Source organism: Myotis yumanensis, unplaced genomic scaffold, assembly GCF_028538775.1.
Source record: "Myotis yumanensis isolate MYYU_CA2020_CCGP unplaced genomic scaffold, mMyoYum1.0.hap1 SCAF_10, whole genome shotgun sequence".
Lineage (NCBI taxonomy): Eukaryota > Metazoa > Chordata > Mammalia > Chiroptera > Vespertilionidae > Myotis > Myotis yumanensis.
The window spans coordinates 6,467,183-6,482,998 of record NW_027223761.1 but is presented as its reverse complement, the minus strand read 5'-3'; the positions used below and the strand labels follow the sequence as shown (position 1 = coordinate 6,482,998).

At 39.6% G+C, this 15,816-nt stretch overlaps 1 protein-coding gene across 5 annotated transcripts in view; it reads right to left on the bottom strand.

Moving 5' to 3' along the window:
* KDM2A (lysine demethylase 2A) overlaps positions 1–15,816 on the bottom strand; it is an 89,303-nt gene that overhangs the window by 43,558 nt on the left and 29,929 nt on the right. For all 5 annotated transcript variants that reach the window (XM_070427631.1, XM_070427634.1, XM_070427632.1 and 2 more), the window contains 3 exons: positions 5,573–5,711; positions 4,347–4,425; positions 3,193–3,239 (listed from right to left, as the gene is read on the bottom strand). In XM_070427631.1, coding sequence (XP_070283732.1) covers positions 3,193–3,239; positions 4,347–4,425; positions 5,573–5,711 — 265 coding nt within the window. The remainder of the gene's footprint in view (positions 1–3,192; positions 3,240–4,346; positions 4,426–5,572; positions 5,712–15,816) is intronic.

The window sequence follows — 15,816 nt, the reverse complement described above, 5'->3', positions numbered from 1 at the left end:
AGAGAAGACTGCCCCCAACTATCCTCTTAAGTATATGATTGCGAGTGGAAGAGGGGACAGAAATCAGTTTTGGCAGTTTTTCCAATTTCATTTGTGAATTTTTAAAATATAAATGCAGGGATACAAAGCATTCATGCAAATCAAAATGTTTCAGTAAACAAGTTTCAGCAGTTCAACTTTATAACAATTATAAATAAAACTGTTCAAATTTTCTGAACAATGTCAACATTTGGATTTTTTAAAGAAACAAGTAAATTTCTTACTGATGGAACTCAATGGTGTTTGTAGCACTTTTGTCACACAGTAGATTCCATCCATTCACTATACTTTCTGAGTTGTCTCACATGCAAGTACATATTTTTTTAAAATATATTTTATTGATTTTTTACAGAGAGGAAGGGAGAGGGATAGAGAGTTAGAAACATCGATGAGAGAGAAACATCAATCAGCTGCCTCCTGCACACTCCCCACTGGGGATGTGCCCACAACCAAGGTACATGCCCTTGACCAGAATCGAACCTGGGACCCTTGAGTCCACAGGCCGATGCTCTATCCACTGAGCCAAACCGGTTAGGGCTGCAAGTACATATTTTTAATGTCTGTCTTCTATGCTGTTCCTATAAGTCTGCTATTAAAATACATTAAGTTATAAAACCCAAAACAAAAACAAAAACCCAACCACCTAGACTTCAATCAACCTGGACATAAAGTTAGATATCAGTTGAAATTTCTGAAAGTCTATTCCAGTGGTCGGCAAACTCATTAGTCAACAGAGCCAAATATCAACAGTACTTCTTCAAAATAGACTCGCCCAGGCCGAAAACTTACTTCTGCGCATGGGCCACGAAGTTTCAATTGCACTGTACGTGCGCGCCCGCATGTGGTATTTTGTGGAAGAGCCACACTCAAGGGGCCAAAGAGCCGCATGTGGCTCTCGAGCTGCAGTTTGCCGACCACAGGTCTATTAGATTAGATATAATCACTACTTTATTTTATTTTTAATCCTCACTCAAGGATATGATTTTATTGATTTTTTGAGAGAGAAAAAGGGAGAAAGAGAAAGCGGGTGGGAGGAGAGAAACATCGATGTGAGAAAGAAACATCATATGCCTCCCATATGCCCTGACCAGGAATCGAATCCAAAATCTTTTGGGTGTATGGGATGACACTCCAACTAACTGAGCCACATGGCCAGGGCATCACAGCTTTATTTTAAATCACAGCAAAGATATCTGTGACTATTCACAGGTCTATTTGGAAAATAAAAGGTTATTAAGAGTTTCCAAAGATCATTATTAGCAATAAATATTTAAAAAATGGTAAGAAAGTGGTAAGAAATCCAAAAGGAGACTAGTGACTGAATGAGTCCTTTTATTTGCATAGCTCATTACATTTGGATAAGTCTATGATGAGATCCTGAAGTTTATATTTTTAACATAGGTGATTCCGATACAGGTCATTTGTGGCCCACAAACCCATAAGAATGCTCGACCCATAGAGAAAAGCTATGGTGGTCCATTAACTTAAAAGATCTAAGGCAGTGGTTCTCAACCTTGGCTGCACATTAGAATCACCTGGGAATCTTTTTAAAATCCTGATTTCTGGGCCTCATCCTCCGGAAATTCTGTTTCTTTGTTACTAATGTTGTGGCCCCACCCCATAACAAAGAAACAGAATTTCCAGAGGATGAGGCCCAGAAATCAGGATTTTGAAAAAATTCCCAGGTGATTCTAATGTGCAGCCAAGGTTGAGAACCACTGATCTAAGGAATTACTGCTCTGGAGGTCCATTAGGAAAAGAAGTCAAGTGATGGGCTGATAAGTACTCATGTAGGTCTTTCTGATGCCTCTTGAGAGAGCCCTACTTTGAAAAGAGTATAACAGAAAAGCATTTTACTCAGCAGGTTTACTGAGTACCTACATACTCCAGAGAATATGCTAGGTACTAGGAAATACATAGTGACAGGCAGATAAGTGGACTCTAATGTAGAACCACCAAAGGAGTAAAAAATACAGGGAATGAGAGAACTTTCCTCTACTGAGGCTATCTTTGACTTTTACAGTGGTCAGCAAACTTATTAGTCAACAGAGCCAAATATCAACAGTACTTCTTCAAAATAGACTCGCCCAGGCCGAAAACCGACTTCTGCGCATGCGCCACGAAGTTTCAATAGCACTGTCCGTGCGCGCCTGCACGTGGTATTTGTGGAAGAGCCACACTCAAGGGGCCAAAGAGTCACATGTGGCTCGAGAGCCGCAGTTTGCCGACCACTGACCTAGTAGGATAAACAGAAATTTATCCAGCTGTCTAAAAAGGGCCCTCAAGTGGCCAACAGGTAGTACTGCAACACTTAATTTCCAAAGCAAGAGATTTCAGTGCAGCTTCAGCAGAGAGGAAATTTAGTGGTAGAAGGAAAACATCAAAAAACTTTTGGTTCATGTCCTGTTGGAAACCTTTCTAAAAGATTTTAATCTACTTTACTGCCTTATCGTGTATAGGAGAGTGACCATCTCTGAATTCAGTACTGTCTCACTGAACAGCAATGGTCTGCAGAAAATGGACCTGAACCTTTACTGACCATAGGAAGTGTTCTTCTTTAACTAGATTGTTTTAATTTGCTTTCTTTTTACTAATTTTGAATAGAATAAAACATAAATCAGATTAAAGACTTAAGTTAACCAGTCACTGATGAAGAAAAATTTTAATGTATCTACTCAGTTTACAAAGTTTCAAACCTTGGCCTAGTTAACAAATGTAGCATTGGTAAAAATTTCCTGGAAATTTCTCTACTGCTTTTACGGGGAAAAAAGAAAATCAAATATGAATGAAGCTTCATTCTTGGCTCATAGATATAGAATTTCACTTTCCAGGGGAGGTTGCCCTGGAAGGCAGATCTTCTGGAGAGAAAGTGGTGGGGAGCGGGAGAGGGATGCACAGAGATAAAAATGGCAGGTAGGAAAGAAGTATCGGGTTCAAATGTTTTACCTCAAATGAGTGCTGAACAAAGCAACTTAGTAACTCCCTCTGAGAAAATTCTCAGTTGCTGAATTATAGTTTCTAATCAAGAAACTACTTCAATCCAATACATACTTCAATGCTCCTAAACCTTCTCAAATCTCAGAGATTTAAGACTCAGTCCTAAGTGTAAAATCTCTGCCTCAAAGACACGAAGGCCACATGCTTAATACTTACCCACACACATTTTGACATCATTCACAGTGAAGTCTGGATCTGGCATCCTATGAAACAAACACCAATAAGCATAACTTAAGTGGGAAGCATAACTTCTTTAGTTGGTGTTTTTTCTTTTCTTTTTAACACTCTAACTTTAAGAAAAAAATATGTTTTTATTGATTTCAGAGAGGAAGAAAGAGGGAGAGAGATAGAAACATCAATGATGAGAGAGATTCATTGATTGGCTGCCTCCTGCACACCCCCTACTGGGGATGGAGCCTGCAACCCGGGCATGTGCCTTGACCAGGAATCATATACATTGATTTCCTGGTTCATAGATCAATGCTCAACCAATGAGCCACGCCAGTTGAGCTATCTTTTTTTTTTTTTTTTTTTAATATTTTATTGATTTTTTTACAGAGAGGAAGGGAGAGAGACAGAGAGTTAGAAACATCGATGAGAGAGAAACATCGACCAGCTGCCTCCTGCACATCTCCTACTGGGGATGTGCCCGCAACCCAGGTACATGCCCTTGACCGGAATCGAACCCGGGACCTTTCAGTCCGCAGGCCGACGCTCTATCCACTGAGCCAAACCGGTTTCGGCGAGCTATCTTTTTTTTGTTTTAAGATTTTTTTTATGTGGAGGAGGGCTATGCATGCCCAAGGCCGATTTGATTTTTTTAGATGAGTTTTTTTTTTTTTTTAGAGAGGGAGAAACGGAGAGGGGGAGAGAGAGAAACACTGATATGAGAGTGAAACATCCATTGGCTGCCTCTTGCACACACCCTATCAGGGATTGAGCCCACAACCTAGGCACATGCCCTGACCGAAATTGAACCAACAACCTTTTGGTGCATAACATGATGCCCAACCAACTTAGCCACACTGGCTAAAGCAGTGTGAAGTTTTTTCTTAAAGTACTAAGAACTCTCCAGTCAAGACACGTCAATTTTCTTATTTGAGCTGAAAATATATTTTAAATATAAATGACTTGATTTTCTTCTTATCTCAACTTTATTTCCTCATTTACCTTTAACAATCATTTGTAAAAAAAGAAATATACACCCTTTTAAAACTAAATGTGAAATATTATCAATACTGCACTGTCTATAGCTCTATGTGTAATATGGCCATTTCTCAACCATATCCAATCAGGCCAACAACACTTACTTTATTCCAAGTCCATCAGAATTCTTGAAAATCAGAGGGTCTCTTAAGCCACCCCGCTGGATATACTCCACATTAAAATCTGTCACCAAAGGAAAATAATTGTTAGGATGGCAAGAGGTATAGCTGGAAAAAGATAACTGAGAAGCAGGATTCAGGGATTTGCTAAGTCTTTATTTCCAGGGTAAATTAAAAATTTAATCAATAGGGGGTAGCTCTATTAACGAGTCATCTCATAAATCCTAGGCAGAAATTATTGTCATCCTTCCTCTTTTTTAAAAAATATACATTTTAATTGATTTCAGAGAGGAAAGGCAGTGGGAGAGAGAGAAAGAAACATCAATGTTGAGAAAGAATCATTATTGGCTGCCTCCTGCACGCCCCACAATAGGGATCAAGCTCACAATCCAGGCATGTGCCCTGACCGGAAATCGTAACTGTGACCTCCTGGTTCATAGGTTGACACTCAACCATTGAGCCACGCCAGCCGGACATCCTCCTTCCTAATAGCCAAAAAATGTAATTCTGTCCACTACATTCCTGTTGGTTTGCCAAGGAGCAAAGCTGCATGGTACACATGGAATCACACATCTCAGTTTTGGTGGGAGGTATATGCATAGAAGGGCTTTTATTGTACTACTAGTGGCCCAGTGCATGAAATTTGTGCACGGGTAGGGCCCCTAGGCCTGGCCAGCAATCAGGGCCAATCTACAGGGTGACTGGGGAGCCCCCTGTTGGCACCCGCCTTGGCTGGCCTGGCGCCACTCACTCGCTGGCCCAGCCCGCCACTGCCGCCAGTCGGGGCCTGCAGGCTAGGGGAAGCTTCTATGTTGAGCGTCTTCCCCCTGGTGGTCAGTGTGTGTCATGGCGACCGGTCGTTCTGCCATTTAGTGGATTTGCATATTAAGCTTTTATTATAGTATAGGATTTATAATTAAACCCAAACCAAGGAAAGGGAGAAAAAGAAGAGACTTTTAGAGAAAAATTCTAACAACATTCCTGCCCTAATAAATGCTTGCTTCTTCTAATATAGCAAAGAAATGACTCACAGGGTGGGAGGATTTGGGGATGGTAGTGTGTGAGTGGTACTGTGTAAAAAGAGAAAATAAAGATAAATAGCTGCATAGCATCAACAGGTATATACTGGCTGCATAGATGCTTACTACAGTTCCCAGAATTTAAACTTCCTACATCAAGGGACTGTAGGTCTGAATCAAAATAATACTAACCTTTTCCCTCCATAAAAGTAACAAAATTTGCATTATATTTGTTGGTGTGAAGTTTCTCTTCCAAGTCAAAAGTTCTTTTCCCTTCAATTTCATCATCTGAAATGCCATCATCTTCATAACGTCGTCGCATGGTACCACGCTGGGGAGAGAGGGACATTAGGATGAAATCATGTAATTTTTCATGCCTATCGAAAAGTGGTCAGTTTTCCCTACACGTATGGACAAAGTGCTACTTTTAACTTCAGTTGCTATGTCAAGCATCAGTATTCCTTGCCTTAAGATCTTTCTCTTAACGAAAGATGAGTGTTTTCTGAGAATGTACGGAATAAAACAAAGTTTTAATGAGCCACTGCGTCCCCTATTTGTGATATGTTCCCTCTGCTAACTCTTTCAGCCTAGAGATATAAATTTATAATAAAAATTTGACCAAAAAGGGTCTACTAAACATTTTACTTATCAATCACTGCTTATCAGAGGGGGAACAAATTGTCTTTATGAACATTTCAGGCCAGGATACAAGATATAATTTTTTCACAGGGGAAAGCTGTATTTACAATACCTTCAATAATAGAGTACAACGTTTTAATTAATGAAGCAAAAACTCTAACATCAGATAAAGGAATAAAGTTAATCTAAACAATAGCATCCTAAACAGCAACCTCCAATATTTACTTTAAGGATGTCTTCCCAAAGAAGATATACAAATGCCAATGAGCACATGAAAATGCTCAGTATCATTAGTCATTAGGAGAAGTGCAAATTAAAATCACAATGAGATACCACTTCACACCCACTAGGATGACTATTATAAAAAAGATGGACAATAACAAGTGTTGGCAAGAATGTGGAGAAATTGAAACCCTCATACATTGATGAATTCAATCTAAAATGGTACAACCACTTTAGAAAACAGTTCGACAGTTCTAGCAATTCTACTCTGAGAGGTGTGTGTGTGTGTGTGTGTGTGTGTGTGTGTGTGTGTGTGTATACCGGTCATTCTGCCGTTTGGTTGATTTGCATATTAGCCTTTTATTATATAGGATATAAAAAAATTTAAATGAAGTCCATACAAAAACTTGTATACAAATTTTCATGGCAGTATTCATAATAGCCAAAAGGTAGCAAGCCAAATTTCAATCGATGATGAATGGGCTAACAAAATGTGATGTCCTCCTATATAATAAAGGGCTAATATGCAAATTGTCCCCTTGGGAGTTTGACTGACCAGGAGTTGGATTGCTCACTATGACGTGCGATGACCACCAGGGGGCGGCGAGGAACGAAGGAAGGCCCCAGCAGGCAGCCAGCAGCCAAGGGAAGGAAGGCTCTGATTGGCCCTGATCGCTGGCCAGACTTAGGGACCCTTTCCATGCATGAATTTCGTGCACCGGGCCTCTAGTATTTACATAATGGAATATTTGGCCATAGAAATAAATGAAGTATTGATAAGTGCTACAATACAACATAGAAGAATCTTGAAAACACTATATTAAATGAAAGAAGCCAAACATAAAAGACCACATATTGTATAATATTATTTACATGAAATGTCCAGAACAGGCAAATCCATAGAGATAGAAAGTAGATTAGTGGTTGCCAGAGGCCGGGAAGACAGACAGAAAGGAAGTGACCAGTAAGATTTTTCTTCTTGATGATATATTATAGAATTGCAATTTTATTAGCCAATATTAAATAAATAGAAAAAAAAGATTTCTTCTTGACAGTTGATTTAAATCAAAGGGAATAATGGTGGGCTTCCTTTCAATGCTCTGCAATTTTACATTTCTGTTATTCTGCTATTGAGAAAGGCATCTTCCTTTGGTATAGCAGCCTATATAGTTAAGTATTACACACCAATATTTAATATTGTATGTGGTTTTCACAGAAAAACAACAACCTGTAATTACGTAATACACAACTGCTGAATTCGTTTTTTAAGTGAACCATTCTAAGAATTTCTAAAACCTTTTGTTTTACTTTAACTGTAAAAATATTACCTAATTACTGTCTTAATGGACAGTTTTATTTTCTTTATAATTATTTAAGTACTAGAGGCCCGGTGCACGAAATTCGTGTGTTTGTGGGGGGCGGCGGCACGTGGGGCCCTCAGCCCCACCTGCACCCTAATGCAATCCAGGACTCCTCAGGGGATGTCCGACTGCCGGATCCCTGCGGGATTGGGCCTAAACTGGCAACTGAACATCCCTCTCGCAATCTGGGACTGCTGGCTCCTAACTGCTCACCAGCGTGATCGCCCCTAACCACTCTGCCTGCCTGCCTCATCACCCCTAACCACTGGCCTGCCTGCCTGATCGCCCCTAACCACTCGCCTGCCTGCCTAATTGCCCCTAACTGCTCACCTGCCTGCCTGATCACCCCTAACCACACCTCTGCCTTGGCCCCTGCCACAGCAGCTTCGTCCAGACGGACATCTGGAATGATATCTGGAAGGTCATTCAGCTGTCTGGTGTAATTAACATATTATGCTTTTATTATTATAGATCACATGATAATCCATGTGGTTTCTATAATAATCATTCAGCATTTATTGGAACAATTACATTTCACTTGAAAGACAGTTTTCTAAGGGAAACTTAGATTAATTAGGTTTCCCCCCATTTTCTCTTTTTACAACTCTTTTTTTAAAAAGTTTTATATAATTGATTTGAGAGAGAGAGAAAGAGAGAGAAAAACACCGATGTGAAAGAGAAACATTGATCAGTTGCCTCCCATATGCACTCCAATTGGGGATCAAACCCGCAACAGGAATCGAACCAGTGACCTTTGATGTATGTGACAACATTCCAACCAACTGAGCCACACCAGCCAGGACTTTCACGCTTTGAATTGCTTTACCTTCCCTGAAACTACCTGAAATTTTATGGTAAAACCACATTTTGGATCAGAATTTGCTAGATGGCTTTCTTATTTATAGGATATCACTCTATAAATTAAAAACAAAAAGAAGTGACCACTGCCCTAGCTGGTTTTCTTTAGTGGATAGAATGTTGGCCTGTGGACTGAAAGGTCCCAGGTTTGATTCTGCCCGGGTTACGGGGTCCATTCCTAGTAGGGGGCGTGCAGGAGGCAGCCGATCAATGATTCTCTCTCTTCATTGATGTTTCAATCTCTTTCTCCCTCTCCCTTCCTCTCTGAAATCAATTAAAAAAAATACTTAAAAATAAAAGAAGTGACCATTAATGGTATGGATTTCTTTCAAGAGTTATGAAAATGTTCTGAAATTAGGTAGTGGTAATATTTACACAACTCTGTAAAGATACTAAGAACCAGTAAATTATACATTTTAAATGGGTGAATTTTATGGTATGTGAATTATATCTCATAAGCTGTTATTTTTCTTGCTTGTGCTGCAAACTTATCTTTTAGTATATTTTACTTTAGCCAATGATGACATTTGCTTTTTTTTTTTTTTTTTTTTTTTGACATTTGCTATTCTTGAATACATACACAAGGGACAATTGGTGTGGGAGTGGTAGGTGCCATACAGGGTAAAGTAGTCATACCCTACAATGTGCTAAAAACAACTAAAATTGGAATTTAAAGTTAGATATTGATAATCTAAAATTGATTACATAGCATCTGATTTTGCATAAATATCTAAGAAAATGAGACATTGGAGGAAGATCTCTTGAATGAACAGAAATGAATCATAAGAAATAAAAATTAAAGAAAATAAAATACACTGTTAAACACCTAAGAAGAACAAGATTCAACTTCGAAACTTAGACAGAAACACTGAGGAATATCTGCTATCTTTTCCATAAGCCACAGCTCAAAAGCCAGTCCCCCTCCCCCCCAAAAAAAGGAGATTAATTTTAATAGAACTTTCACTTACTCCAATAATGCCATCTCTGCTCAAAATATTTTTAGGGACATTTATTTGGGCGTAGAGGAGTGTATTTTCACTGACAATTTCTTACATGGGTTTTTTTGGAAAGAACAACACTCAGTTTTCTTCTTCACCTTATTCCATATGTGTCTTTGAAGGGAACTCCAAAAGACAATTTCCAAGCATGTCATACAATAAAGGCAATACCATCAGAATAAATGTAGTTTCCCAAAATAATCAGTTTTAAAAAGCATTCACTTGCACTACAAGTTCTTTTTTTTTAATTTTATTTTTCTTCTTCAGTGACAACATATTCACCCTAATTACCACAACATTTCTAACATGGTAGCCAGAAGTTCCCCATCCTTCCTTCCTTTTTACATTATTTTCTTAATTTTTAAAAAATGTATATATATTTTTATTGCTTTCAGAGAGGAGAGGGATAGAAACATCAATGATGAGAGAATCATTGATCAGCTGCCACCTTCTGCATGCCCCCTACTGGGGATCGAGCCTGCAATGGGGCATGTGTCCTGACCTGGAATCGAACTGTGACCTCCTCGTTCATAGGTCAACACTCAACCACTGAGCCACTCCGGCCTGATGGTTTTATCTTATATCAAGAGGAGTCCTCCCATTTGCACTCTCAGTTTGTAGAGTGTAACAATATAGGGAAGGCTCTTTTTCCAGCCAAGCTATGCCCATTTCTTAACGATGACAGAAAAATTAATTTGAATTCTTATTTTCTTTTTGATTGTTGCAACTGGGAAGTCAACACTGATGTGAAAATTATTTGTGTCAGTTTTAACGCTGTCAAGGATAAGGGTCCCCTCACCCATCTGTCTTAATGTAAACCTTGGGAAAAGTAAGTATCTATAGCAAATCTCTAGGTGCTTTAAAAACATACTCAATCCTCACAATAACCTGTAATCAGTAGGCAATAACACAATCTACTACAGGTGAAACCCTAAAAGCAGAGACTTACTTTAACCCTAAAGCAAAGGCTCTTCCTCAAGGCAGGAAGTTTCTGATGTTTGCTAAGGGACACTACATTTCTAGCTATGCCATTATTTAACATTCTATCATTCCTGATTTCAAATTCTAACTTTTATTTGACAACTTATTTTATTGGTCATTCAGCTATTCTGGTTGAAATAAAAATATTGCTATTTCTAACCAGAGACAATTTTACATCTCAAAGTGTTTGGAAATACATCATTTATTGTCTATGCTGTTCAAATGTTTTTTCATTCTCTACATTTGTAATCAAATTATTTCAAACTTTCTGTAGAGATTAAATTGCCAATACATTTTTACCAAGATTAATCAACTCAGATTTTCTCTAAGATTCTGATCTATCTTATTTCATTACCTAAGAAAAGTTTTTTACAGAGCCTCTTTGCTAGAAATGGTATAAGAAGCCAAATAACTAGATTTTCATGTCCCACGTCATGGGTGAAAAAGTTTGGGGGCATCTTTTTTATAAATATATATGGATAAAATTCAGTGAATTCCCACTGACAAAATTAAATTTAAAAATAGGAGAAACCAAGATGGCGGCATAGGTAAACACCGGAAAATGCTGCCTCGCACAACCACTTCAAAAATACAACTAAAAGACAAAACGGACATCATCCAGAACCACAGGAAGGCTGGCTGAGTGGAAATTCTACAACTAGAAGGAAAGAGAAAAGCACACTGAGACTCAGAGGAGGTGCGGAAGTAAAGTTCAGAGGTACGGAGGCACACGTGGAAAGGGCTGGCAACTAAGGACACGGTTGTCTTTTTCAATCGGGAGGGAGTCTCAAGCTCCCAACTGCTCTGAACTCCAGTTCCGGGCGAGTCTCTGGGGACCCAGACTCATACGGGGAGCAACTGGCATTGGTTGGAACTCAAGGGCGGCTTTCTCTCAGAGGTGCTGGCAGCAATTACCGGGACACTGAGATTCCGGGCCTCTTAGGGTAGGACTGAGGATCTGCCATAGCTGTTTGCTCCGCCCTGTTGATTCCCTGAGACCCCGCCCCACCCAAGCTGTGCACAGAGGCTTTTGCATATGAAAGGCCTGGCCCTTTGCAATCTGAAAATTACCTAACAAACTGCAGCTGGGTCAGAGAGACCCAGAACTTCCAAAAGAAGGCCCAAGGCCCCACAGCAGCTTGCATTGCTTCACAGCTGGGCCTCATCTGGGCACCTCCAAACCCCAAACAAAGAAGTGGAATCTGCAGATCTCTCCGTAGCTCCTGCTGGGTAGCCTCAGGAAGAGGCTAAATTAGCACCGCCTTAGAGATCCAAGAGCCAGTGTACCCAGTGATCAGAGTGGGACCATCCAGATTACAACTCCTCAGATCCATAAGGGACACACTCAGGGGGCAGACTCAGTGAGCACCAAAGCTCCACTGAAGCAAGTCTTGCCCCAGAAGGGTGTCTACAGCACAGAAGTTCTCCCACTGTAGACACAGCTGATTCTCACAGCCAATTGGCCTGGAGGTCAACTCCTCCCAGTGATACCTACAACAATCAAGGCTTAACTACAACAAGACTGTGCACACAGCCCACAAAGGGGTGCACCAAGAGTGTCCACCTCAGGTAATTGGGGAGGCTGAGCCACTGGGCCCTATAGGACACCTAGCACAGATAGCCACTCTATCAACACAGGGAAGCATAAAAAATGCGGAGACAAAGAAACAGATCACAAATGACAGAAATGGAGGAAAGCAAACTACTGGATATAGAGTTCAAAACCAAACTTACAAGGTTTTTCAAGAATTTTCTAGAAACCACCGATAAATTTAGTGAGACCCTCAAGAAATCTAGTGAGACCCTCAAGGATATGAACAAGGACTAGAAATTAAGCATACATTGACTGAAATAAAGAATATAGCCGAAACCGGTTTGGCTCAGTGGATAGAGCGTCGGCCTGCGGACTGAAAGGTCCCAGGTTCGATTCCGGTCAAGGGCATGTACCTGGGTTGCGGGCACATCCCCAGTGGGAGATGTGCAGGAGGCAGCTGATCGATGTTTCTCTCTCATCAATGTTTCTAACTCTCTATCTCTCTCCCTTCCTCTCTGTAAAAAAAATCAATAAAATATATTTAAAAAAAAAAAAAAAAGAATATTATACAGAGTTCCAACAGCAGACTAGAGGATCGCAAGAATCAAGTCAAAGATTTGAAATTCGAAGAAGCAAAAAACACCCAACCAGAAAAACAAAAAGAAAAAAGAATCCAAAAATATGAAGATAGTGTAAGGAGCCTCTGGGACAACTTCAAGAGTACCAACATCTGAATTATGGGGGTGCCAGAAGAAGAGAGAGAACAAGATATTGAAACCTATTTGAAGAAATAATGACAGAAAACTTCCCCTACCTGGTGAAAGAAATAGACTTCCAAGTCCAGGAAGCGCAGAGAGCCCCAAACAAAAGGAATCCAAAGAGGACCACACCAAGACACATCATAATTAAAATGCCAAGAGCAAAAGACAAAGAGAGAATCTTTTTTTTTTTTTTTAATATATTTTATTGATTTTTTACAGAGAGGAAGGGAGAGAGATAGAGAGTTAGAAACATCGATGAGAGAGAAACATCGATCAGCTGCCTCCTGCACATCCCCCACTGGGGATGTGCCTGCAACCCAGGTACATGCCCTTGACCAGAATCGAACGTGGGACCCTTCAGTCCGCAGGCCGACGCTCTATCCACTGAGCCAAACCGGTTTCGGCAAAGAGAGAATCTTAAAAGCAGCAAGAGAAAGACAGTCAGTTACCTACAAGGGAGTACCCATACGACTGTCAGCTGATTTCCCAACAGAAACTTTGCAGGCCAGAAGGGAGTGGCAAGAAATATTCAAAGTGCTGAATACCAAGAACCTACAACCAAGAGTACTTTATCCAGCAAAGCTATCATTCAGAATTGAAGGTCAGATAAAGAGCTTCACAGATAAGAAAAAGCTAAAGGAGTTCATTACCACTAAACCAGTATTATATGAAATGCTGAAAGGTATCCTTTAAGAAGAGGAAGAAGAAGAAAAAGGTAAAGATACAAACTATGAACAACAAATACACATCTATTAACAAGTAAATCTAAAAATCAAGTGAATAAATAATCTGATGAACAGAATAAACTGGTGAATATAATAGAATTAGGGGCATAGAAAGGGAATGGACTGACTATTCTCAGGGGGGAAAGGGGTGTGGGGGGTGCGGGAAGAGACTGGACAAAAATCGTACACCTATGGATGAGGACAGTGGGGGGGGGGGGTAAGGGCAGAGGGTGGGATGGGAACCGGGTAAAGGGGAGCTATGGGGGGAAAAAAGAGGAACAACTGTAATAATCTAAACAATAAAGATTTAATTTAATTTAATTTTATTTTATTTTTTTAATATTTTTATTGATTTTTTACAGAGAGGAAGGGAGAGAAATAGAGAGCTAGAAACATCGATGAGAGAGAAACATCGATCAGCTGCCTCCTGCACAGCTCCCACTGGGGATGTGCCCGCAACCCAAGTACATGCCCTTGACCGGAATCGAACCCGGGACCCTTCAGTCCGCAGGCCGACGCTCTATCCACTGAGCCAAACCGGTTTTGGCTAAAGATTTAATTTTAAAAAAAATAAATAAATAAAAATATTTCCCCCGTCCTGGCCAGTGTAGCTCAATTGGTTGAACATCATCCCATGCACCATTATCCGAGTGTTTTACATTCTTTTTTCATATTAAGTCTTCAAGATTCAGTGTGTATTTTGTACTCACATCTCAATTTAGTCTCATTTGTGGCTTGTGGCTTACTATACTGGACAGGACAATCTAAATCTTAGAAGAAGCAACAGAAGTAAAGCTTAGAAAATGAGCTATCAAGAAAGCTACTTAAAGCTATGTACAGTAGTGGGCAAAAGCAGGAGTTGTGAGTATACAAAACAGAGTTAATTCTTGTATTATTTTCCATACAAACAACTGCAAACTGACTCTTGCCCATCCCTGTATATGAATCGCCCAAGACAACATCTGCTGGAATTTCTCTATACTTTCATAAGATAATCAGCCAAACAAGCATTTACTAAGGTATGACTTACAAACTAAACTCCAACCAAGCTCTGGTATCCTCCATGATATCCTCCAACAAAGGTGGTTATTCCATCCCTATTATGGGCAGAGAGTGGGGGCTTTACCACAGACCTCCCCACAAACACACACAGAGTTTGGGAGTTTTGTCCTTCGGCTTTCATTACCAGGTTAAGTCTGAATATTGGGATAAAAGAAGACCTGAATATATTGCTCCACTGTATATCACTCTCAAAATTGTTAGAACTAGCACTACTTTACGTTAGCATTTTCCTGTGTCTACTAACCCCCTTCTCCTATAATTTTGCCCAACTGACCACTAATTCCCAAGAGAAGAGAGATAATGTCAAATTCTCCAACTCTTAAATCCCTGCTACAAGTAATTATGGCCTCTTTCTCTTGATATTCCTTTACTTAAAAAGAAAATTCTGTCATAACAAGTGGCTTTAGGAGAAACATCACTTCATGATCAATCTTCTTCAAGTGGCCTGGAATCCACTACCCAAAGTTCATGTTATAAACAAAAATACCATAGGTGCCCTGGCTGGGTGGTTCTGTTGGTTCCAGCATCATTCTGTGCAACAAAAGGTTGTAGGTTCCATTCCTGGTCAGGCCACATACCTAGGTTGTGGGTTTGATCTCCAGTTGGGACACGAATGGGAGGCAACCGATCGATGTTTCTCTCTCACATCATTTCTCTCTCTCTTTCCCCCTTCCTCTCTAAAAATCAATTAAGAGAACAAACATATCTTTCTGTTAGGATTAAAAAACAATTTAAAAACAAAATACCATTGGCAATTACAAAAATAATTTAAATATACTTGAGGATCAATAATATGCAAACAGTTTTAATTATTCTTTCCTACTACCCTCCCCCAAATACCTCCCTTGCCCCAAAAGGATGGTGGCAAACTTTTCACATTTTTGAGAAAAGGAAACATTTCTTATTTGTCAGGCTAACAAACAGTAACTTTAACCTCTTATTGTGGAACTTAAGGTAAACTGGGAGACACTAAATGTCATAAATTTTGACCTATTTATTGGCTAAAAAAGCAACTGTATATTTCTGAGCTAAATGGCTAAAACTATGTTTCTTATTTCTTCTGGCTATTTTCCTTTGATTAAAACTGTCTAGAGTTATAAAGAATTCTATAATTTGGTCCAAGATCTGACACTATATAACAAATTGCTGAGTTTTGCTATCCTCTGATTATTGAGCCTATAAAATATAGATCCTAATAACGGACAATTGTAATATTTACAAAATCACTTCATTTATTCTTGACATATGAAGTAATTAATATATATACATGTGTGTATTTTTGTACTTTAAAGACA